At 42.3% G+C, this 26,151-nt stretch overlaps 1 protein-coding gene across 1 annotated transcript in view; it reads right to left on the bottom strand.

Annotated features, from left to right (window-relative positions):
• The window catches only part of STK32B (serine/threonine kinase 32B), a 437,513-nt gene that overhangs the window by 315,162 nt on the left and 96,200 nt on the right, over nucleotides 1-26,151 (bottom strand). The window contains exon 3 of the mRNA XM_032135724.2: nucleotides 4,546-4,697. Within this exon, the coding sequence (XP_031991615.1) occupies nucleotides 4,546-4,697 (152 nt within the window). The remainder of the gene's footprint in view (nucleotides 1-4,545; nucleotides 4,698-26,151) is intronic.

Here is a 26,151-nt window from a genome sequence, read left to right as displayed (position 1 = left end):
GAGTCCAGGACCAGATGGATTCACAGCCGAATTCTACCAGAGGTACAAGGAGGAGCTGGTACCATTCCTTCTGAAACTATTCCGAGCAATAGAAAAAGAGGGAATCCTCCCTAACTCATTTTATGAGGCCAGCATCATCCTGATACCGAAGGCTGGTAGAGACACAACAAAAAAAGAGAATTTTAGACCAATATCCTCGATTAACATTGACACAAAAATCCTCAATAAAATACTGGCAAACTGAATCCAGCAGCACATCAAAAAGCTTATCCACCATGATCAAGTGGGCTTCATCCCTGGGATGCAAGGCTGGTTCAACATACACAAATAAATAAATGTAATCCAGCATATAAACAGAACCAAAGACAAAAACCACATGATTATCTCAATAGATGCAGAAAAGGCCTTTGACAAAATTCAACAACGCTTCATGCTAAAAACTCTCAATAAATTAGGTATTAATGGGACGTATCTCAAAATAATAAGAGCTATCCATGACAAACCCACAACCAACATCATACTGAATAGACAAAAACTGGAAGCATTCCCTTTGAAAACTGGCACAAGACAGGAATGCCCTCTCTCACTACTCCTATTCAACATAGTGTTGGAGGTCCTGGCCAGGGCAATCAGGCAGGAGAAGGAAATAAAGGGTATTCAATTAGGAAAAGAGGAAGTCAAATTGTCCCTGTTTGCAGACGTGATTATATATCTAGAAAACCCCATCGTCTCAGCCCAAAATCTCCTTAAGCTGATAAGTAACTTCAGCAAAGTCTCAGGATACAAAATCAAAGTGCAAAAATCACAAGCATTCTTATACACCAATAACAGACAAACAGAGAGCCAAATCATGAGTGTACTCCCATTCACAATTGCTTCAAAGAGAATAAAATACCTAGGAATCCAACTTACAAGGGATGTGAAGGACCTCTTCAAGGAGAACTACAAACCACTGCTCAATGAAATAAAAGAGGATACAAACAAATGGAAGAACATTCCATGCTCATGGGTAGGAAGAATCAATATCGTGAAAATGGCCATACTGCTCAAGGTAATTTATAGATTCAATGCCATCCCCATCAAGCTACCAATGACTTTCTTCACAGAATTGGAAAAAACTACTTTAAAGTTCATATGGAACCAAAAAAGAGCCCACATTGCCAAGTCAATCCTAAGCCAAAAGAACAAAGCTGGAGGCATCACGCTACCTGACTTCAAACTATACTACAAGGCTACAGTAACCAAAACAGAATGGTACTGGTACCAAAACAGAGATATAGACCAATGGAACAGAACACAGCCCTCAGAAATAATGCCACATATCTACAACTATCTGATCTTTGACAAACCTGACAAAAACAAGCAATGGGGAAAGGATTCCCTATTTAATAAATGGTGCTGGGAAAACTGGCTAGCCATATGTAGAAAGCTGAAACTGGATCCCTTCTTTATACCTTATACAAAAATTAATTCAAGATGGATTAAAGACTTACATGTTAGACCTAAAACCATAAAAACCCTAGAAGAAAACCTAGGCAATACCATTCAGGACATAGGCATGGGCAAGGACTTCATGTCTAAAACACCAAAAGCAACGGCAACGAAAGCCAAAATTGACAAATGGGATCTCATTAAACTAAAGAGCTTCTGCACAGCAAAAGAAACTACCATCAGAGTGAACAGGCAACCTACAGAATGGGAGAAAATTTTTGCAACCTACTCATCTGACAAAGGGCTAATATCCAGAATCTACAATGAACTCAACACATTTACCCCATCAAAAAGTGGGCAAAGGATATGAACAGACACTTCTCAAAAGAAGACATTTATGCAGCCAAAAAACACATGAAAAAATGTGCATCCTCACTGGTCATCAGAGAAATACAAATCGAAACCACAATGAGATATCATCTCACACCAGTTAGAATGGCGATCATTTAAAAGTCAGGAAACAACAGGTGCTGGAGAGGATGTGGAGAAATAGGAACACTTTTACACTGTTGGTGGGACTGTAAACTAGTTCAACCATTGTGGAAGTTGGTGTGGCAATTCCTCAGGGATCTAGAACTAGAAATACCATTTGACCCAGCCATCCCATTACTGGGTATATATCCAAAGGACTATAAATCATGCTGCTATAAAGACACATGCACATGTATGTTTATTGTGGCACTATTCACAATAGCAAAGACTTGGAATCAACCCAAATGTCCAACAAGGATAGACTGGATTAAGAAAATGTGGCACATATACACCATGGAATACTATGCAGCCATAAAAATGATGAGTTCATGTCCTTTGTAGGGACATGGATGAAGCTGGAAACCATCATTCTCAGCAAACTATCGTGAGGACAAAAAACCAGACACCGCATGTTCTCACTCATAGGTGGGAATGGAACAATGAGAACACATGGACACAGGAAGGGGAATATCACACACCAGGGACTGTTGTCAGGTTGGGGGAGGAGGGAGGGACAGCATTAGGAGATATACCTAATGCTAAATGACGAGTTAATGGGTGCAGCACACCAACATGTCACATGTATATATATGTAACAAACCTGCATGTTGTGCACATGTACCCTAAAACTTAAAGTATAATAATAATAAAATTAAAAAATTTTAAAAAGGTGCCTATGTAAAGGCTGCTCCAACACATTCCTCTCCTTTAACATACATCATACAAGCTCTACTAGGCATCTGATCTTCTTAGTCCACCTTAAGGAGTCCCACCTGAAAAACTTCAGGTTCAGAGATAATCATCTCAGCAGTATTTCCATTGGCAAAATAATTAGAAACAGCCCAAGTAACCTACATGACAGAATGAAGGTTCGATTAGGTCGCTTATTGTGCTTTTCCTTAGTGAAATATTACGTAGCCATTAAAAATGATTTACAAAGAGTTTGCAGTAATAAGGAGATAGTGCGCCTGCCAGATATTAATTTAGAAAATAAAACAATACAAAATTTCTCTGAATGTTTATATATCGATAACATACAGTTATATGTCATTGATACGAAAAAAAATACAAGAAAAGGAGTATAAAAATAATTACACACCAAAGTTTAATCTAAGCCTGAAGAGCTTCTGGGTAATTATTGTTTTCTTGCATATTTTATTTTCTATATTTTGCCAGGAACATATGTTGCTGTTCAGATTAAAGATTTACTTTAGAAAATTCCCTTGCATAGCAATCAAAACACGATGGGGTTTATTTCTCCCAAACAATCTAAGTGTTCAGATCACTGCACAGAGACAAGATGAACTCTCTGTGGATACTGGGACTCCAGCAGACAAGATTTGGTTTGGGTTTTCTCCATGGCAATGCCCACGTCTGTGGCACCTGGCACACACACCTTGATTTTCTCAGATGGGACAATCTGTGTTCCTCTTTGTTCTCCTATCATCCAGTGTTCAAAGTGCTTCTAAGTGTGCAGGGCAACTGAAATCAGTAGTGGTAAAGTATGTGCAAAGCTAGACTTACCCCTCCAGGGTGGCCGTCCCAACTCTTAAGGTCAGTGGGTCAACTGAGCCACTGAATGAAACGGTCAGAATTCGTTTCCTAAAGCAGCCTGTCCTCCCTCTCCCCTTCAACACAATCCAGCTTAGGAAACATTTGCTAAGTCCCTCCAATGTGTCAGATACTGTGTTAGACTCCCTGAAACAAGCAATTTCTGTATGAGGATAGATAAGTAACCCAATAACCTGGGTTCACTGTGATGAAGATGGCGTTAGGTCAAACACAGGACAAGACTGAGGTCGTGAGGGGCACGCAGCTGGCCTGTGGGTCTTCAAGGGCTCTTGAACTAAGGGTTTCCTAAGCTGGGTGCCAGGAATGCACAGGTGTTGGTTAGGGGACACTGGAGAAGGGGACGTGAGTGTTTTAGGAAGATATTTCACACGCAAAAGCACAGAGGCATGGAACCACTAACAGGATGTGTTTCTAGGATGCAAATTTAAAGTGAAGATAATAGCCAAGGATGGGTTGGAGTGAAAGGTCTGAAACATGGGTCACGGCAGGTTTTGGCGGCCGGAGACAGAATTCCGAATTTGGTACGTCCGTGATGGGCAGCCATCTGTACTGAAGTAGAATACTAGTTCCCAGTTGCCCTTCCTGCCATCAGCTGTATGGCTGTGACTTTCTGAAACACTGAGCTCCCCACTCCCTTTAGTAGCCTATCTTCGGCATCCTCTTATAACGTTCCACATATCTTCTCAAATACACAAAACCCTTCTCCATTTAGTAGCCTATCTTCGGCATCCTCTTATAACGTTCCACATATCTTCTCAAATACACAAAACCCTTCTCCATTTATTTTCAACTCGATTCATCAGATAAGAGGACAGAATTAAAATGAAAATGAAACATATGCCTATAGACTTCATCAGAAAATGTACTCTACAAAATACTTAAGAATAACTGAACCCAGAAAATTTCATCCCTTTCTCTTTACAATGGAGAAGAGTCCTTCTAGCAGAGCCGAATTTGCATTTGGCTCCCCACAGAGGAACCCACAGAAGCCCTGGACAGAGCCACACTCACCATAGATTAACCAGGAAGGGGTGCTCCAGCCCTTGCATGATCTGCAGCTCCCGGAAGACATTCCGAACCTCATCCCTCTCGATGCACTTCTGCTTGTTCATGTACTTCATTGCATACATTTTCTTAGTGTCTCGCTTCTGCACGATGCATACCTGAGCGACAGCCAAAGGAGAGAACATTCAGGCCAACAACGGAAAAGGAAGACAAAGGAGAAAAGTCACCCTGCACTGCATTTTTACTTCTGGATTCACGTCCCTGTTCTTAAAATCTGCTAGTGGAGCAGCTCTGCTGAGTTAGGCACAACCTGTCTGCATCTGCAAAATGGAGGAGTTGGACCAGATTCATCCATTTATTAAATATTTACATGAGCATTGGCCATGTACTAAGTGCTGAAAGAGGAGATGCAAACACAGAAGATGGAAGAAGCAGGCCTGCCCTCAAGGGGCTCACAGCCCATGAGGAAAATAGATAAAAGCAAAAAGCACCAGTGACTATAACCCTGACATGTGTGGGATGCATGAGTGTTGCAGACTCTATCTGTGCCCACCTGAATCTCCTCACCTTTCCCACTTCTGCACCCACCTGCCTGACTTCCATCCACCAGTCCTGCATTTCTCTCCCTGAGGACTCTCTTTTGCCAGTAGGGCCCACTTTGCTGCCCATGCAGCAGACCAGCCAAGCCAGGGAATTAATGTCCTCAGAGCAACACTCGATCCACGACTGTTAGAAACTGGAGTATCAGTACCCCCACTCCCTTGCCCGTCATCTGGGATGAGGCTGAGGCCAGTGTTTTACACTGGCTCCCGGAGTTTGTAAGTTTGCCCAGCCCCGCAGTGGGCTAACAAGCTTAACAGCACACCCTTTCCTGGCCGTCTTCCTTCCTATCCTTCCCTGTGTTCTTTCTGCCTCTCCCATGTCCTGTCCTCAAATCTTTGCCTTGGAGCCTGATTCTGGGGAAACCCAAACTCAGGCACATGCATTCTGAGGGAGCATAGGAGAAGCTGGGGACAGCTATGATGACAGTGGTCCTATATTGAGCACTTTATTGCAGGCCAGACACTGAGCAAATCATCTCCTTGATCATCTCACTGAATCCCTATAAGAACCTTATGGATAAAGCATGAGGAAGCTGTAGCCCCAAGTGTACTAATTAACTTCTTCAGAGTTCAACAAACCACCAAGTGGCAGGGTGGGGGTTCAAATCTATGAGGCCTGGACTTTTGAGTGACTGCCTTACCTGGGGGCAGTTTGGGCAGGGTGGGAGGATGGGAGCTGTCAGAGAAGGCTCTCCGCCGGATCAAAACCAGGGGGCAAGCTCTAAAGGATGGGAAGATGGTAATGGTGAAGGAAGAGGCTTTGAGGGAAAGGGAATCCTGTAAAGGAGGGCATGGAGCCGAGGAGACACAGCAAGCACGGCAGAAAAAGTGAGCAGAGATGACATGCACATGTGGCACGGACAGTTAGCAAGGATTGTATGAGCTAGTCTTCCCAACACCCCGAGGAGGGACTGTATTGGTTCCTTGGATGGTTAGCAAGGATTGTATGGGCTAATCTTCCCAACTCCTCGAGAAGGGATTGTGTGGGTTCCTCAGGTCGCTGTAACAGTACCTCAAACTGGGGGATTTAAACAACAGAAATTTATTGGCTCATAGTTCTGAGGGCTGGAAGTCCAAAACCAAGGTATCAGCAGGGTCCCTGCCCCCTCTGAAGGCTCCTGGGGGGGATCCCTCCCCTGCCTCTTCCAGAGTGGGGCAGCTCCAGCAACCCCTGGTGCCCTTGGCTTGCAGCTGCAGCACTTCCGTCCTAGCCTCTGTTGTCACATGGCATCCTCTCCTACGTCTCTGTATCATTCATCTTCTTATAAGGACACCAGTCAGAGTAGACTTAGGGCCCACCCTAATCTAGTATGACTTCATCTTAACTAATTACACTTAAAATGATGCCATTTCCAAATAAGGCCACATTCTGAGGTTCCAGGAGGAGTTGAATTTGGAGGGGGTGGGACACCGTTCCATCAAGGACAGTGACTATTACTATCCTCGCTTTACAGAAGAGGAAAGTGAGGCCTAGAAAGGTTTTAGTGCTTTCTCGAGGCTCAACTCAAACCCAGGCTCTCTGCCTCCCCAGCTGTCACTTTTCACCCACAGTGTGGCCTTCCTGAGAAATGGGACATGCTGGAAAACGCCAGCAATAACGCTGTTGGCCTGAGGACCCAGCGAAGGAACTCGGGATTTTCTCCTGGCATCACAGCCGCTCTTCTGTTGGAAATTGGACACCATTCAGCTTTGACACGTTGCAAATCTATTCAAGGCAGATACAGGACGATGGCAGAAGCCTGAATTCCGACTCCAGCTTTGGTTCTTGCTGCCTCTCTTGGCCTCAGTCTCAGCATATGTCTGAACTGAGTCAGCAAAACCCACCAGGCACCACTGGGGTAAAACTAAACAGGACAGGAAAGTGGGAGTGCCAGGCGGTACTGAGGGACGATAAATGTCAGCTGCATCTCAATGTATTAGATAGCACGTTTCATGAAATCTCCAAAAAGATGTTTTTTCCACAGAGTAAAATTTGCGGCATGAGGTCGAAGGCCCACGGAACACCCATTTCCAGTAGTGAAGGTGAGAATATAAAATGCAAGGAGGCAAAGGTATGATGTGCAAACGTACCTCAGGGGTCCTGGCTTTGTGGGAATCCAAGCAAAGACTTCTGGAGGCCCGGGCACCAGGCCCTGAGACCCACGTCTGAAGCCAGACATGTCGTGGGAGGATAATCCCACTAATTAGAATTTGTCATCTCTCTCACTTCTCATTCGCCTTCTCAGAAGAGACAGCAGGCACTGCCTCTGCGGGGCTGGGACCTGGCTGTCAGCTGGCTGCATCACTGTGAAAAGCTTAGGCTGGGACAGAGTCTGTGTAGCGCTCCCGGGGCTGCGTCCCTTCAGATAAAGACATCCATGGCGCTCCTGGGTTTCAAGGGACAGCTCTCATCTCAGCTCAGAGACATTTTAGGAATTGGAAGAGACTCTCCAAAATTAAATTAAAACTGGCTTTCAAAGGAGAACTAATGATTTCAATAGAGCTTGGAAGTTTGACTTTTCAATTCAAGCAAAAGCAGGCGGTTGATACAGGATATTTATTGGACGAAGCCTGGAAGTTTTGATTTGCAAATAAGAGAGGCCAAGGATCAGGTGTCTTGGCCAGCTTGATGCAGAGACCTGAGTGTGGCTGGGATCCATTCATCATCTGGGCCTTGACTACCTCCTCGGTAAATTGAGGGCTAAGACCTCATGCTCTCTAAGGCACCTCAGAAAAATTCTGTTTCTCAGGAGCACAGAGCAAAGAGGGCTAGACCAGGAGTCAGGAGAACTGGGCTCTGGGCCTAGCCCTCTTGCAGACCATGAGTGGGGCTGTGCACAAACCTCGGCCCCTCCGGACTTGCTTCCTCACTGACCAAGAAGGGTTGGTAACAACAACTTAATTAACCTGACCAGGAGATAAGAGGCTAAAGAAGAAAAAACAAAAAAAAAAAAACCAAAGAGCTAAGCTAAATCTAATGCACTGAGTGGAGACAAGGGTCTTCCAGGGAGTCACAGAGTCACAGAGAGTTTGAGCTCAGGGGCTACTCTGAGAAGGGCTTAAATTCCAGCTCTTTGCTGTGTGACCATAGGCAAGTTGCCCACCCCCTCTGAGCCTCATTCTGCTCATCAGAGCTCCTGCTGTTCACCCTGTGATAACACAGTGTGAAGCTAGCAGCCTGCAACCTGGAAAAGGGCCCACTCCAGAATCTGACCATGCTGCCACCTTAATGTGGGACTTGCAGCCTCTAGAACTGGGAGAAATAAATCTTTGTTTTTAAGATACCCAGTCTGTGGCATGTGTGATAGCAGCCCAGGCAGACTAAGACAGTGCCCTTATTTGGATAAGGGTCTTTGCAGATATAATTAAGGATCTCAGGATGAGATCAACCTGGATTAGGACGGGCCCAAATCAAATGACAAGTGTCCTTATAAGAGAAGGGAAGGGGAGGAGACACATCCAGGGGGAAGGCTATGTGAGGATGGATGCAGAGGTTGCAGTGACGAATCTACAAGCCAAGGAATGCCGAGGCTGGCCAGCAACACCAGAAGCTGGGTGACGGCATGGGACAGACCCACCTTCAGAGCCGCTAGAAGGAACCTACCCTGCCCACAGCTGGATTCAAGACTTCTGGCCTTCAAAACTGTAAGATAATAAATTTCCATTGTTTTAAGCCACCCGGTTTCGGAAGCTATCACAATCTATAAGGGTCCACCACTGCCACCCACCAGTGGCTAAATAACCTGGCCAAACACTCTGTGGTCCTCAGTTTCCTCTACTATGAAATGGGTCTACAGAACCGGCCCTACCAGGTCCACGGTCAGGTCTCCGTGGGACAGAGTGGGAAGAGCCAGCCATAGCATGTGGCCCATGTGGAGGAGCAGGAAACACAGGCTGGTGGAGTGAGGAGTGGTCTGATGCCTGGACCCAAACACTGAGCCTCTGGCAAAGTGTCCTCCCCTCCATGGGTCCCCGTAATTAGAGTGATTTCTGGTATTTTAAGGTTTAATGTTTGGAATTTCAGAAATAGGGAGAATTCACTGATAGCTTCCAAACTGGCCACCCCACCTCTGCTCTGGTCTCTGCAGATATCCTTTTGCCTGGTGAGAATGTCTGAGAAATCAAAGACTTAAAGCCTGCAAGGGCATGCTTTTGCCTTCAGAAAATGTTCGAGGTCAAGGTCTTGGCATTCAAAGACCTTGTCCCCTCCAACATCTCTCTCTCTCTCTCTCTCTCTCACACACACACACACCCTTCACTCTGACTATCTCAAACTCTTTAGAATTTCTTTGAAGAGTTTCTCTATCACCAACCTCTCCTGCCCTTGTTACCTCCTTCCCTGACCTACTGCCACCCAATTTACATCTTCCAGAAACTTCCCTTTAATCCTTGAAGCTGTATGCGGTGCCCTTCCCACTGAGCTGCCATAGGTCCTGTTTCTACTGTAAGGCTTGACGCACCGTATTATAAACCCCCGTTTTTACCTGGCAGTCAGACTCCAAGCACCCTGAAGATAGAGGCCATGCCAACTCAGTTCCTGTTCAGGGGCTCACACCTGTGAAAGTGAGCCTTAATTACACACCTTCACTCATGGGTTTCTGCACTTAGCAAATTTCACTTACTCTGCCTGGAACACCTTCCCTGCAAGCCTTCTCCTGCCTCACTCCTTGCCGGCCACTGCCTGACCTCAATGCTTCCCCGACCCTGACCTCCAAGTTTGAATCCTCAAAGCAGCTGAATTTCAAACATGCTGGGTCTGTCATGTCCCACATGGCCCAGAGCAGGTCAGTGGTCCTCAGTGACTCCATGTTTACAGTGTAGGAAGAGAGGCTTCCGTTCTTCCCCGCTCAAAATCCCATGACAACCATGTGATTGAGGGATCTGCTGAAACTGATGTAGCATTTTGGCCTCACAAGCTCACAACAGGTGTTCTAGAAGGAAGCTGAACAGCAAACTCTATCCAGGTCCTGGGAACCTTCAACTTCAAAATAGAAGAGCTAGGTCTCAAGTGGCACCTCGCCTAAGTTCGGGGTCCTTGGCAGGGCTGCTCAGAGCCCTTTTCCACAGGAAATCACAGTTAATGAGGTGACAGCAAGCAATTTGGCAAAAGCCACCCAAGCTGCTACTGAAAGGCGAGCACCCAATTAACATTCCTCATTAGTCTAATTCAATTAGGATCTGATGTCATCATTATTAATTACAACTTAATGGGACAAATAAATAAATGCTAGCTAGCACGGATTTCAGCTGATTTGCTGTAAGAAAGGCATGCCAAACACACTGAGCGTCGGAAATTTGGGAATGGATCCTGAGTCAGTGGAGAAGACAGCTGGAGCATACTGAGAACCTGCAACGCACCTGCACGCAGTGGTCACAGTCCTGACTTTACGGTATATTCACGGCGCTGACAATGATTCTGCAGCACACCCAAAGCTCTGGGAGGCCCTGGGATTTTGTATTTTTTTAGATGTGTCCCAGGGAAGGCTGAAGTACAGCCAGAGTTGAGAATGATTTTACTGGAATCTTCAAGAAAGTCCTTGTTTGGTGTCTTCACAGTGTCCTCTATGGTCAGGACTCTAATCACTGGTTAGCAGCTCAGGCAACCCAGGCTCCAGGAGGACAGACGAGTACAGAACAGAGAGGCTAGAGCTGTGCCGGAACCCCAGGACTATGGGGTGCAAAGTCTCGAGGATCCTTTCATAGTGAGCCTGGGCTGCCCTCTTCTCATCTTGCTTACTGGGCAGCTGCGGGTCTGACTCTACCCCATCAATGGGACCCGAGGCAGACATTGTGCTAGTTCTCTGTGCTGCCCACCTCTACCATCCCCCAGCTTGAGAAGCACTCAGCAAATACTGTTGAATGAATAAACAGCTACAGTGTGACATTAAAAGACGCTGGTTATGCTTGCAGGGGCAAGATTCTGGGAAATGACCAATTTGGGGTGGGCGGGGGTGGGGGGGAGAAAAACAATTAAATATGGTTACTAAAGAGATGATCAAGCTGGCTACTATTGCTCAAATAATTCGCTGAAAGAAGACTATCTTCGGCAGATGAAGCTTTTTACTACTCAGTATGCATTCTCCCCTTTTCTCCTTTATAGCAGGACCATTTACTTCAAGAAAGCAATGTGATCCATTCTATATGCACTTACAGCCAGCAACAGCCACATGGTTCTAGCCAAGGAGATGTTAGTTTGCTAGAGGTTTCTAGGGAAAGTCTTGCGTTCTGCATAAAAGAGAATAACTACCGATGGTCTCACCTTTTTCTCTTCAACTTTCTTCCTATCCTTCCTACCTTGAACACGGCTGTAATGTCTGGAACAACAGCAGCCCCTTGTGACCATGAGGCCAAGAAAGTCTCAGAGACGCTGAATCTGCTATTGTGGAGCCACCTGCCTTCAGATTTCTTGTTATGTGAGAGAAATAAGCCCCTCTTTGTTTAAGCCACCATGAGGCAGGTTTTTTGTCCCTTGCTGCTGAGTCCACCACAACTGATACATAAATTATGACTTTTCACAGCACATAAATCCCATGTGGGCTCTGATCAATGGTGGTCTCATTGGAGGGATCAAAAGTTGGTCTCAAGAAAAATACTTATTTGGATGAATATTTCACTCAATAAACATGTATTAGGTGCGTGCCATGGGCCTGGTACCATGTCAGCCATGAGGATATCACTCTCCCCTGGGAACCTGAGGTATAATGGGATAATCAGACAATATGTAGGAGTAAAGGCCAAAGTCCTTCACTGTGGGTCCCCAGGCCCTAAGTGGCCTGGCCCCAGTTCCCCTCCCACTTCTCACAGCGACTTCTGCTCCTTCCCTGTACCCGCCATGCTCTTCTCAGGCATCCACAGGTCTTGGGCCCTTGCGTCCTTTAGGCTGTGCTCACAGGTCATGTTACCAACTAAGCCACCTCTGACCTCCCTGTGTGAAGGGGCAAAGCCCTCCCCAGCACTCCAGCCTCCCTCTCTGCTGTGCTCCCATCACAGGACATGCTTCCTGCTTCGTCCATCCATTGTCCACGTCCCTACTCAGTTGTGAACCCCATGACAACAGGGAGTTTTCTCCTACGTTCCCTGCAACATCCTCAGTGTCTGGCACACAGCAGGCACCTAGCTGATAATTGTGGCTGAATGAATGAGTCATTACTATTTAGAAAACACATGGGAGAGGTGAGCACATGGGGCTAAGGGGCCCCAGAAGGGGGATCCTAAACCAGATATGGGATTTGGGAAAGGCAATCTGGAAAAGGTAGCATCTGAACCTTAGCACAGTCACCAAGGGTTGGTCTCATGAGGACAAAGGTGTGGGGAGGGGGAGAAGGAAGGGGGTTACTAGGAGAGGGCACAGCGTCTGTGGAAGTTCAGAGAGATGAGACGTGCCATGGCACGTGTTGACACATTGGTAGTTTTCTCAACTTCCTCATCTGTACAATGGGGATAAGAGTGGTATTTGCCTTAATGGGCGGTTATAAAGGCTCCATGGTAAGCACCGAGTATTCTGTTCATTATGGTTGTGTGATCAGCATCCATCTCTCTTCTGAAGAGCACAGGACATTGTGGAGATGTGCAAAGTGGCCCAAGAAGGGCCTCAGGAACGGGCTCATGGTTGTCTGTTGTGATGGTTAGTTTTCTGTGCCAACTGGGCTGCGCCATGGTGCCCAGATACGTGGTCAAACATTCTGAATGTGTCTGTGCGGGTGTTTGGGGGTGAGGTTGATATTAAATTCGTGGACTTTGAAGGCAGGATTGCCCTCTGTAATATGGGTGGACTTCCTCCAACCTGTCGAAGGCCTGAGTGAAGTAAAAGACTGACTTCTCACGAGAGGAGGGGATTCTGCGGCAGACGCCCTTCAGACTCGATCTGCAGCTCAGCTCCCTCCTGCGTCTCCAGCCTGACTGTTCATCCTAAAGATTTGGATTTGGCAGCTTCCATAATCATATAATCAATGAAATCAATCAAACTCCAGTAACATATATATATATATAGTTACACCCCATTGGTTCTGTTTCACTAGAGAACCTCAAGTAAAACATCTGGTAATAAGCCAGCCGGGATCAGAATTCAGCACCTCAATTCAACTTCCTACCAGCCTAGGGAGCCACTGTAGCCACCGGTACTGGCATTTGGCATTTCTCCACAGTCCCTTAAAGAGTGAGCACACAAAGCTCAAACAGCTTGTTACTTGATTCCAAAATATGTTTCCTCAGTCAGCGTACACAGATGGGGCACCCCTTTGGTAAGCACAGCCCTACAGTGTCCCAGCCATGCTCCAGCCAAGCAGGCCTGCCCATGGGGAGCTGAGAAGCAGTGTCTTCCTGCCCCTTGTCAGTGAGTTCCAGCCCGTGTTGGCCAAAGCTTGCTGGTATTCACCTACAACATTGTATAACTGATGTCATTGAGATGAGATGACAGAGGTGAGTGATGGGGTAGGTGACAGATGACTTGAATGACATGTTTAAAGGGTTGGTGCCATGGGCTAATCTGTATGTCCCCCAAATTGGTATGCCGCAGTCCTAACCACTAGCACCTCAGGATGTGACTGTATTTGGACATGGAGGCTTTAAAGAGGTAATTAAGGTAAAATGAGGTCTTTGGGTGGGTCCCAATCCAATATGACTGTGTCTTGTAAGAAGAGGGACCAGGACAGACACACACACAGAGGGATGACCATGTGAGGACGCAGGGAGAAGATGGCATCTGCAAGCCAAGGAGAGCGGCCTCGGAAGAAGCCAACCCTGCCAGTTCCTTGACTCGGACTTCAGCCTCCGGAACTGTGAAAAATCAGTTTTGTTGTTCAGCCCCCCACTCTGCAGTGCTTTGTTGTGGCAGCTCGAGCAGACTAACACTGTTGACTTTTGTTCTGAGAGCACTGGGGAGCTGTTTTAAAAGAGGATCCTAAGTATACAATTACGAATGAATGAATAAAGAAAGGAATAAACAAACAACGTGGAGAATTTGGCTTCGGGGTGGGGAGCTCTTTCTGGAAGCAGGTGGAGGGGAACAAAGAGAGGTGATGGTGTGCTTTAAAAATAAGTGAATGCCCCTGCTCACCCACACTGAAGGACATCACAGTGTCAGGAAACTTCACACCAAGGCAGGGCACAGGGACCCCAGGACCAGCGCTGTGCCACTGGCCCCCTTGGTGCCCTCAGGGTAAAGGGAGCTGGGAAACACTCTGTAGATGGGCAAAGGCCTGAGAACGCTTGGCTGCTGGATGGAAGGAGACGTCATTATGAGAAGATGCTGAGAAGTGCAGATGAGCAATGAGGTCCACCAAGCTGGTCAGTAATGGATCATCTGCTCTGGCTGATGCTTGCAAGCCATTCGTGAGTGAGCCTGCATTTCCTGTGATATTTAGCTCCTAATAAAATGATTCCCAGGAGCTGACACATTCCTCCAAAGTATGCCTCAAGCCAAACACAACCTAATTAATATGAAATGAATAAATATTTCATTAAAAAGAAATGGATTCCGACCTTCATGAAGACGTCTGCACGAACAATGAAGCCTTCTAGTAAATGCATCATTGTTAAGAATTCCAAAGATGATTCCTACATAGGAATAGCAACTAACTTGAGGCTCAGAGAAGTTAGGCAACTTGACCAGAGTCATGTGGCTAGGCCAGAATTCCAACTCGGCTCTGTCATCCTTTGCAGTCAAAACTGTTTAACTAATAAGCTCTGAGCTAATTAACTCATTCAGTTCCCTACAAAGAGCAACCACACATTCTAAGTCCTCACTTGTGGCAGACACAGTGCTGGGCACTGGAGATACACAGCCTGCTACATGCTCCACTGCTAACTCTGTTCCTGCCTCAGGACCTTTGCATCTGCTGCTCTTTTGGTCTGTGATGACCTTTTCCCCCAGATCCCCACATGGCCCATTTCTTTCTCAGCAGTTGGGTCTTAGCTCAAATTTCTCCTCTTGGAGAGGCTGTCTCTGTTGCCCTCACCCCCACTGAAGCAGTCCCACCCTTGCAGGTCACTGCACTACACATTTTCTGCAGAGCAGCTATCATCAGTGGAAATCATCATGCTTATTGTTTATATGTCAGTCTGCTCCTTCTACTAAACTGTCAGTGCTTCAGTGTCAGGAACCTTGTTCAGCTTTTTTTTCGCCACATCCTCACAGGTAGCTAGAATAAGGCCAGGGCAGAGCAGTGATCCGTGAACATTAACTGTTGAACTCAGTATCCTGCCAGGCATTCCAGCATGCTCCCATTATCTTGGAGACCCAGTACCTTGAAAGATCAAAAAGATTCTAAAAGAATACATTGTTAAGGAAAACCCTGATAAGCCAAATGCTTTTGAACATTGAAACTTACAAACATATATCTAAAATCGAATCCCTGCTTAATTCCCAAATGGATTTGTTACAGTCTGGGCACTAAATTGGTTAGTCTGCTATTAATCAAATCTTTTTTTTTTCACACTCTGAATTCACATGCAGCTGTGAGAGCCTGGAATGAGGCTTTCCTCATTCTCATGTGGAATGAGACAAGAAATAATATGCTTGGGTCTGGAAATGATCATCATTGCATAATAAGGCGGTATGGAGTCTGGAATTATCATTTGTGCAACTCTTGTTCAAGTTTATCCAGAATCTTCCTTTGAGGGGCATAAAGAGCTATTATCATATAACACTGTGCCACTTTCTACCATTTTATGTGCAGACTGCCTCCAGCTATCCCATGAATTTTAATTAACTCCATGTTTACTTCACTTTGACCCAGCTCTTCAAGCAGAGGGCCCACATGCCAATCCAAGAAGACACTTTTGAAGCTCACTCCTCAGAGTCCTCCCAAAGGTATCCTCCTCCTTCCCTCGGAAATAATGAAGCCCTGCTGACTACAGAGTTAACTCAAAGTGGAGCACTTCATCCTGGTCGCTCCTGCTGGCTCAGCCATCAAAGGGGTCAAGAGGAGCCAATGGAGAATGGAGAGTAGGGGCTGGAGGAGGGCGAGTGGAAATAAGAAGAGTGTCTGTGAGCAGTAAATTTGTATGCAGAGGAGTGAGAGAAACTCACCTCTAGGTGCTAACCCTGAGTCAATCAATATAAACCAAGTGTCAAAATCGTATCTGTTGATTGGTTGTTAAGTTCTTCATTCATTTTTTTTATTTATTTATATAATATTCATTCTTTATATCTGTGTCATAGACACATATATGTGTATATGCTATATATGTACATGTGTGTACATATAGACCACTTTAGTGGTGTATGTATATGTGTATATGTATACATGAGTGTATATATGTATATGCATATACATGTATGTGTATGTATGAATGTGTACTGAATGTGTTTTGTGGTGGATCTATATGTATACGTATATATATACTGTTTAGTGGGTATATATATTATATAGAGAGGTATATATGTATATGCATATGCATGTATATGTATATGCACATGTGTATATATTATTGTTAGACACTGTGTATATATGTGAACTGTTCAGTGGATATATTAGTCTGTTCTCACACTGCTATAAAGATACTACCTGAGACTGGGTAATTTATAAAGAAAAGAGGTTTAATTGACTCACAGTTCCGTTTGGCCAGGGAGGCCTCAGGAAACTTATAATCATGGTGAAAGGTGAAGGGAAAGCAGGCACCTTCTTCACAAAGCAGGAGGAGAAAGAGAACAAGGAAGTGCCACATCTTAAAACCATCAGCTCTCGTGAGAACTCACTATCATGAGAACAGCATGGAGGAAACTGCCCCCAGGACCCAGTCACCTCCCACCAGGCCCTTCCCTTGACATGTGGGGATTACAATTCGAGATGAGATTTGGGTGGGGACGCACAGCCAAACCATATCAGTGGGTATGTCTATATGTATATGCATATACATACGTGTGTCTCTATAAACTGATAGGTGTGTATATGTACATATATGTGCATGTGTGTGTGTGTGAATGTATACTGCTTACCAGGAACTGGAGATAATACAGGGAACAAGAGGAAACACTGCTGCCTTCAAAGAGCTTATGTTCTGGTGCATGAGACCCATAACCAAGAGGACATCTGAATAAACACATAATAGAATCACAGGTAGTTATAGGTGCTACAAAGAAAAGGGGAAGAGAAGGGCAAGGAAATATGGAAGGCTGAGGTGGAGATGAAGAGGGTGGGCATTCTGGGAAGGCGCCACAGAGTGGACATCTGAGCAGAGCCCTGTATGCTATAAGTGAGCCTTGCAAACACCTGGGGGAAAGGTGACTGAGGTAGAGAGAAGAGCAAGTGTGAAGGTTCTGAGTTAGAAATAACTCCAGTATGGTCAAGAGACTTGAAGAAGGGCTGGAGCAGAATGAGCAGGAAGACAGAGAGGGTAGAAAGCAGAGTCAGAAAAACAGGCATAAGGCAGACTGCATGACGTTGTGGGCTAGCATGGAGGGACTGGCGCACACCGCGAGTGGGAGGGAGGCAGCAACCAGGCAAGCTAATTCTTGATTTGTGTACATCCCTGGCTGCTGTCTAGACCAAGACTTGCTGTCCTTTTCCCTCTCTCACCCGAACACTCACTAAGCCAGCACTTACTGAGCCTTTACCACATGTTGGGCACCAAGCTAAGTGCGGATGGGCATGACCAGGTCCCAGGACCTTGGGAATCTCAGTCACATGGAGAAGGCAGATCAGCAGCCTGGAAGCCATGCCTGGCGCTGCTATGTGGGAGAGATGGTGAGGATGACACTAGGAGTACCAGACACAGGGAAAGCCTCAGTCCCAGGTCTTCTCCCTGGCATGTTCCTCCACGTGGATACCCAGATCCTTCTAGAGCGCACCAAGCCAAGTAAAATCCTAGCCATGATGGCTTCAAGAAGACATGGAAGGCAGTCAAGTTCGGTGGCTCACACCTGTAATCCCAGCACTTTGGGAGGCTGAGGCTGGTGGATCACCTGAGGTCAGGAGTTCGAGACTAGCCTGACCAACATGGTGAAACCCCATCTCTACTAAAAATACAAAATTAACCGGGCCTAGTGGCGTATGCCTCTAATCTCAGCTACTTGGGAGGCTGAGGCAGCAAAATCGCTTGAACCCAGGAGGTAGAGGTGGCAGTGAGCCAAGATCGTGCTATTGCACTCCAGCCTGGGCAACAAGAGCGAAACTCCGTCATGAAAAGAAAAAAAAAAAAAAAGACATGGAAGGCATTTGAAAAAGGCCATCCAGCCATAGATTAGTAGGACTCTCAAATTCCATGATTATTCATGCTTATTCTTTCATCAATAACATACTGTCTCAATCATTGTAGGTTCACATTAAATCTTGATATTGGGTAATATACCTCTACAACTTTGATCTTGTTTTACAAAATTGTTTTAGCTCTTCTAGATCCTTTACTTTCCATATAAATTTTAGAATCTATTATTGATAACTATAAAAAATCTTCTGTGACTTTGATTACAGAATAAAAATCAAATCTGTAAGTATATAAGTTTGCAGAGAATTGCTATCTCAATAAAAATAAATATTCCAAAGCATAAACACAGTTTTGTATATTGACTTTGTATTCTTCAAGCTTGCTATACTCATATTTTCATTCTAGTAGACATTTTGTAGTTTCTTTGATGTTTTCCATGTAGAAAAAACATGTCTGTGAATAGAGACAGTTCTGTTTATTCATAGTAAATCTGTATGATTTTATTTATTTTCTTACTGTAATAGCTAGGACATTTGTTGATGTGTATAGGTGTGGCAAGAGTCATACCTCTGCCTTGTTTCTACTTTGGAAAAGCATTTAATCTTTCAGCATTATATAAAATGCTTTGTATGTTTTTGGTAAATGCTTTTTATCAGGTTGAGAGAGTTCCTTCTAGGCCCTACTTTCTTTAGAGTTTTTTTTTTTTTTTCCCTACCAATGAATGTTGAAGTTTACCAAATTGAAAAAAAAAAAAAAAAGAAAGAAAGAAAAAGGCCACCCACACACCAGGTACCATGCTGAGGGCCGAACGTTGCTTGCCCCCTTATTCTCACAAAAGAACCTAAAGTTCATTATCCATTATAATCATCACTTTTTCTCAGAAGACAAAAGGGAGGGTTGCAGGAGCCACATGATTGGTCCAAGTTTCCATGACTGGAAGAAGCAGGCTCTGACCCAGAGCCAGACCTCCCCCATCTGGAAGCCTGTACCCTTTCCTCTATGCCCTGTTGCATCCAAAACCAAATGTCTGTCATTGGACACTGATGTACATTTTCCTCCCGACCCCACTTGTTTCCAGCAGATGTGCCTGTGATAGAAGCCAGTTTCAATGTCACTTCTGTATCTGGGAGTGACATGTGAAAATAAAATAGGCTGTGCATGGCAGTGGGGTCCTCTCCAGGCCTCGGATTCATCATCTGTAAAACGGGGATAATAACATCCATCATACTGGGCTATTAGTGGGACAAGGTAGACAATGGGTCTCCAGTTGCCAGGACCATCACTGTTAGTTTCTGATTAGTCAGGACTCTTTAGGTGGCAAATACTGGAAGCCCACCATGATCTCACCTGAGCGGAAAAGGATGTTAGTTTCTGTAGCTGGTAAGGACAGTGGGTAATTCATGGGAATAGGAAAATAAGAAGGTGGCAGTGCTGCTGTGTCCACCCAGGTCCCTCTCATCACATCCACACACCTCAGGCTTACTATGACACCTGCAATGGCCTGCAAAGAGCAAGCCAAAGGTGCAGGACAGGAAATGCTGCACGGGCAGCCCTCCACTGTCACTGAATGAGAACTGCGTATCCATGCATTAGCTTTTCATCTGCAGCCAACAGACACACACTCTGCACCATCTCCTGACACCCTCCATGGAAGTAGGCTCCAGAAGCCCACTGGGGTGAGTGGCTTGATCAAAAACTCTTTATTGGCTGCCTTCCTTTCTGTCTCACTCCTCCTGTCTCACAAATATTTCCTGGGATCATCTTCAAATAAACAGTTGGCACTAAATTCTTTCTCTCAAAATCAACTTCTGGAGGAATCTAAGTGAGAACAGTCATCAACAGAGCCAGGACCAGGGTGAGGCTACTGATGTGCCCAGGCTGCAAAATATAAGGAAGCAAGTGTCAAGCCTGTGTTTGCAAAATTTTAGAAAGCAAGGCACATGTTTAGCTCACTTGCCTCACCTTAATGTCAACCTTCACCAACAAAACGCCAAAGCATGCTGGAGAGTCAAAAACAGTAGCCACTCCAGTGTACTATGGTTCTCCATTCCCTTTCCCTTTTACAGATGAGAACACTAAGCTGCAGAGAAGTTAATTTACTTTCCTAAGTATCCACCACTAACATATATCAGCATCAGCCTGACTCCAAAATCTAAATTGTTTCCACTGGTTATATAGAAATTAATCTGGTGTGCCTCAACTGTCCCAGAATTTAGTCATAAAATGGTTATTTTAAATATGAGTAAATTATTGCTAAAAATCAATGGATTGCCAGCAGTTGTTTACTTTGGTGCTACACTAGGAGGTACAACTTTTTCCAGCATGACAGTAAAAAGATTTCTGTGAATTCACATGTGTTCTTTCCTGATAACCAATGCTATTGTCATAGTTTAACAATGAAATGTCTTTCTGGAAAACTCTTAATAAATGTCAGATATCAAAACTGCCAAAGGCAGACAGCAAAGCCAAAATATTCATTCAATATTAGGAGGATGGTTTTCTTCATCTTATGCCAGCCCCCCTCCACCTTAACTTTAATAGTCATGTAGACTTCACCTGCATTTATTATGAAAGGCAGTGATTATTTAGCATTTTGACCGGAACAAAGCTATGCTTTATTCCCTTAAAGCAGGCTAACCTCATGCTGAATACTGGACATTTGTGTACATTCTATACAAATTTGTGTGTCATCAAGAAATTGCTATAACCCAAAGGCAACTTAGAAATAGACCTTCTAGAAAGCTTACATTTCTCAAAAGATCCATTAAATTTTCAAGGGATGATGACAGGCTACAGTCAATTTGAAAATCTTGCGGCCACATGCTAACAGATTTGGTAGTATGTCATGAAGGAGTACAAAAGGTTCAGGAACAAAACTCTCAATGACATGGGGGGAAGTGGTATGCCTTTTTGTGATGCTGTGTCGGGGATTGAAAAGAATGTCTCAATTTTCCTGAAGCCATAAAACCTCAACGTTAAGATGAGACACTACTCTAAAATATTTTTGTTTTGTTGTTTAAGTTCAGCCACTGTTCATGAGATTATGGGCAAACCTCCTAACTTCAGTGGGCTACAACTCTTTCTGAGAAATCCAAGAACATCCAGGAGGAGAAATCCAAGAGGAGCCTTGAATGTGGTAAATAACCTCTGACCAAATCTATTGCCGACTCCTAAAGATCACAGACATAGAACAAGCTGAAAGCAGTCCAGTTAAGAAAAAAAAAAATGGACTGAGATTTATGTGCCTGCCCAAGAGGCAGAGTATGCAATATAAGTCCAACCAAGTTAACTGCTTGTTAAAAATATGTTTTCAAAAAACACAATAGAATTCAAAGTTTCTAAAAAATAACACCCACAATGTCCAGGATGTAAGACAAAACTACTTAATATATAGAACCAGGAAAATATGACCCATTCTCAACAGAACAGATAATCAATGGAGGTAAATCTTAAGATGACCCAGATGTTGTAATTAGCATAAGGACAATAAAGCAGTTGCTATGACTATGCTACATAATATAAAGGGTAATATGACTGAAATAAAGGAAAAGACAGGAAATCTAAACAAAGCAAGAAAAACTATTTTTTTAAGTCAAGAGTTTCCACCCATGCATATCATAGGTAAACTTCTAGAAGTCAAATTTTAAGGAACTTTTTGAAAGGAGGGAGACAAAAGTGACACAATACATACTGGACAATAACGATTCAAAGTTTAATGACCTCTCATCAGAAATTGTGAAAGTTAGATGACAATGAGACAAAATCTTTAAAGTAATGGAAGGCAAAACACCTGTCAACCTAAAAATCTGTATCCAGTAGAAATATTCAAGAAAGAAGGTGAAATAAACACATTTCAGATAAAATAAAATAAAGAGAATAAATTAAGAGGAGACATGCCCCACATAAAATACTAAAGTAAATTCATCAGGCTGAATGGAAATGGTACCAGAGAGAAACTTAGACTTTCCTTAAAAATATGAATAAACATCAAAAACTATTTTCCTCCTAATTTTTAAAAGCAAAATCTTACACCTAATAACAATATATTCTAGTTATTTCTATTTAATTATACATATATATTTTTAAAGCAAAAACTATAACATTGTATTAGAGATTTATAATTGAAGAAGCTGCAATACATTTGACACCTATACTATAAGGACAGATAGGGTGGTAGACGGGCCTCTACAGTTGTAAGGTTTTCAAATTTTATGTAAAGTGTAAAATATTAAACCTCAGCAGACTGTGAAATAAATTAAGAATGTATAGTATAATCCTTTAGAGTAACAATTTTAAAACATAATACTGGAATATATACTTACAAAGTCAATAGATAAATTAAAAGGTAATTTTGAATATTCAACTAATCCACAACAATACATGAAAGAAGAAACAGAGACAAGAAAAAAAAGAAGAGGTAAGAAGAAAACAAATAAAACAACAATAGACCTAAATCAAACCATATCAATTATTACATGAACTGTACATGAACTAAACAATACAACTAAAAGGCAGAATTGTCAGAATGGATTTTTTTAAAGCAAGACCTAACTATATGCTGTCCTCAAGAAATTAATGTTAAATATAAAAACAAAGAATGAAAATAAATGCATAGAAAAATATATGTCATGGAAACAGTAAGCATAAGTAGGTCAAAACGGCTATATAAATTCGTTTGTAAATCCTATCAAACATTTTAAAAAGTAACACTAACTTTACACAGCGTTTTAAAAAAATAAAGAAAAATGTCTGAATTCAATAAGCATAAGTAGATTAGAAGGGGTACTCTGATCTCAAAGAAAATAAGTTTCAAAATAAAGAGTACTAGAAGAAAAAGAGAAGGGTATTTTATGATAATAGGGACAATTCATCATAAGGAAATAATCATAAATATGTATGCATCTAACAACAAATCTCAAAATATAAGAAGCAAACATTGATGGACTTAAAGGAAGAAGAAATAATTCCACAATCATAGTTGGATATTTTACACAACTGTCCAGAAATAAAACTAGATTTTAAAAATCAGCAATGACATGGAAACTCTGAATAATATTAACTACTTTGGCTGGACTAATATTTACTTAATCTTACACCTAACAACTTTTAAATACACATTTTTTTCAAGTGGATATAGTGTGTTTACTAAGGTAGATCATAAGCTGGGCATAAAATGAGTCTCAATATAAATGAATTGAAATTGTAGAGTATGTTCTTAGACCGCAATGAAAAAAATTAGAACCAGTAACAATAAAAAATCTTCAAAGACCAAATATTTGGAAGTTAAACAACACATAACTAAATAATTCATGGGTCAAAGAAGCAATCACAAGGGGAATTCAAAAATATTATTAACTAAATAATAATCAAAATACAATATATCAAATTTGGGGGGTGTAACTAAAGCATTCCTTAGAGGAAAATTTATAGCTTAAAATGCTTATATTAGAACAAAATGTCTAAAATCAATTACCTAAGGTTCTATCTTGAAGAGTTAAGATTATAAACTGATCAAGAAAATAAGAGAAAAAAGGCAAACTGCTAATATCAGAAATGAAAGAGGAGTTACAATCACAGACATTACAAAAATTAAAAAGATCCTATGATAATATCATGAATTACTTTGTGCCAACAAATTTGCCAACACAGAGAAAATTAATTTCTTGAAAAATATAACTTACCAAAAGTTATATTCCAAAAAAACACAAAATCTGAGTGCCTTATATCTACTAAAGAAGGTAATTTTGTAGTCAAAAGCCTTACTAGAAAGAAAACTCTATACCCAGATAATTTCATTTGTAAATCCTATCCAACATTTAAAGAAGTAACACCAGCTTTACATAAGTGCTTTCAGAAAACAGAGAAGGAAAATGACTCAACTCATTTTTGAGACTACTATAACCCTGAAAACAAATTTGATGAAGATATTACAAAAAAGCAGACTAATATTCCTTATGGATGTAAATGTAAAATTCTCCAATAAGATATTAGCAAATCAAATTCAATAATACATAAAAAGAATAAGGTATCATATTCAAGTGGGATTTATCTCAGTAATATATAGTTGGTTTAAAATTTGGAAATTAATCAATGTAATTTAGCATAGTAACAAAATATGGAGAAAAAATATGATCATTTCAGTCGATGCAGAAAAAGTATTTGATAGAATTCAACAACAAGACATGATAAACACTTTCAGAAAACTACAACTAAAAAGGAGCTGCTCAATTTGATAAAGAGCATCTCTGAAAAACTTACAGATAAACATGTTCTTAATGATGAAGACTGAACACTTTTTCCCCTAAAATTAAGAACAAAACAATGATGCTTGCTCCCACCACTTCTCCTCAATATTGTACTGGTTTTATCTACTGCAATAAAGATTTAAAAAGCATAAAGGGGAAAATAGGTAAAACTACTTTTATTAGCAAATGGAATGATTGTTGACATAGAAAATCTCCAGAATATTATAAAACAACTATCACAACTAATTATTTAATTAGCAAGGTCTCAGGGTGTGAGATTAAGATACAAAAATTTTATTGTATTTTTATATTTAGTAGTAAACAATTAAAAACTAAATTAAAAACAATTTCATTACAATAGTGTCTTCCCCCTGTCCCCTGCCGCCCCCGGAAAAAAAAAAAAAACTTCATGAACTATTTGGGAAAAATATTAGTGCAAATAAGGGCAAAGCCTCTACCCTAAAAATGACAAAACATCACTAAAATAGAATTGTAACTACCCAATAAAAATAGAGATAAACAGAAATAAAGAGATATACCATGTCCATGGATTAGAAGACTCCCTACTCTTAAGATATAATGATTTCCAAATTGATATACAGATTTAATGTACCAATTGTAATTCCAGTTTTTTGTAGAATTGATAAGCAACTCCAAAATTTTTATGAAAATCAATGATCTAGAATATCCAAAACAATCTTGAAAAAGAATAAATGTGGAGGACTTATACTACCTGATTTTAAGACACACCAGAAACCTGCAGTAATTAAGACAGACTAGTACTTGCATAAGGATCAACAAGTAGGTCAAATGAACAAAACCAAGAGTACAGAAGAAAACATACAAATCATCTAATTTTTCATATGAACCCCAAAGCAATCTGTGATGGTTAATATCAAATGTCAACTTGATTGGATTGAAGGATGCAAAGTATTGGTTCTGGATGTATCTGGGTATGTCTGTGAGGGTGTTGCCATAAGAGACTGACATTTGAGTAAGTGGACTGGGAGAGAAGACCCATCCTCAGGAAGACCCACCTGCAACATGGGTGGGCACCATCCAATCGGCTGCCAGTCCAGCTAGAAAAAGCAGGCAGAAGAAGGTGCAAGAAACTGACTTGCTGAGTCTTCCAGCCTTCATCTTCCTCCTGTGCTAGATATGCTTTCTGCCCTGCAACATCAGACTTCAAATTCTTCAGCTTTTGGATTCTTGGACTTACACCAGTGGTTTGCCAGGGGCTCTCAGGCTTTTGGTCACAGACTGAAGGCTGCATTGTCGGTTTCCCTAGTTTTTAGGTTTTTGGACTCGAAATGAGCCACTACTGTCTTCCTTGCTCCTTAACTTTCAGATGGCCTATGGTGGGGTTTCACCTTGTGATCATGTGAGGCAATTCTCCTTAATAAACTCCCCTTCATATATACATATATCCTATTAGTTCTGTCCCTCTAGAGAATCCTAGTACACAATCCAATAAACAAAAGAAATCATTTTAAGAAACTGATGTCCATATTAGGAAAAAAAAACAAAAAACAAAAAAAACTTGACCCTACCTCACACCACACAAAAAATCAAATCAAAATGAATTACATAACTAAATTTATAAGCTAAAACTATAAAACTTTTAGAAAGTAAACATAGAA

Source organism: Hylobates moloch, unplaced genomic scaffold (assembly GCF_009828535.3).
Source record: "Hylobates moloch isolate HMO894 unplaced genomic scaffold, HMol_V3 SCAFFOLD_17, whole genome shotgun sequence".
Taxonomy (NCBI): domain Eukaryota; kingdom Metazoa; phylum Chordata; class Mammalia; order Primates; family Hylobatidae; genus Hylobates; species Hylobates moloch.
The sequence above is the reverse complement of the archived record's forward strand: the minus strand, read 5'-3'. Positions and strand labels throughout refer to the sequence as shown.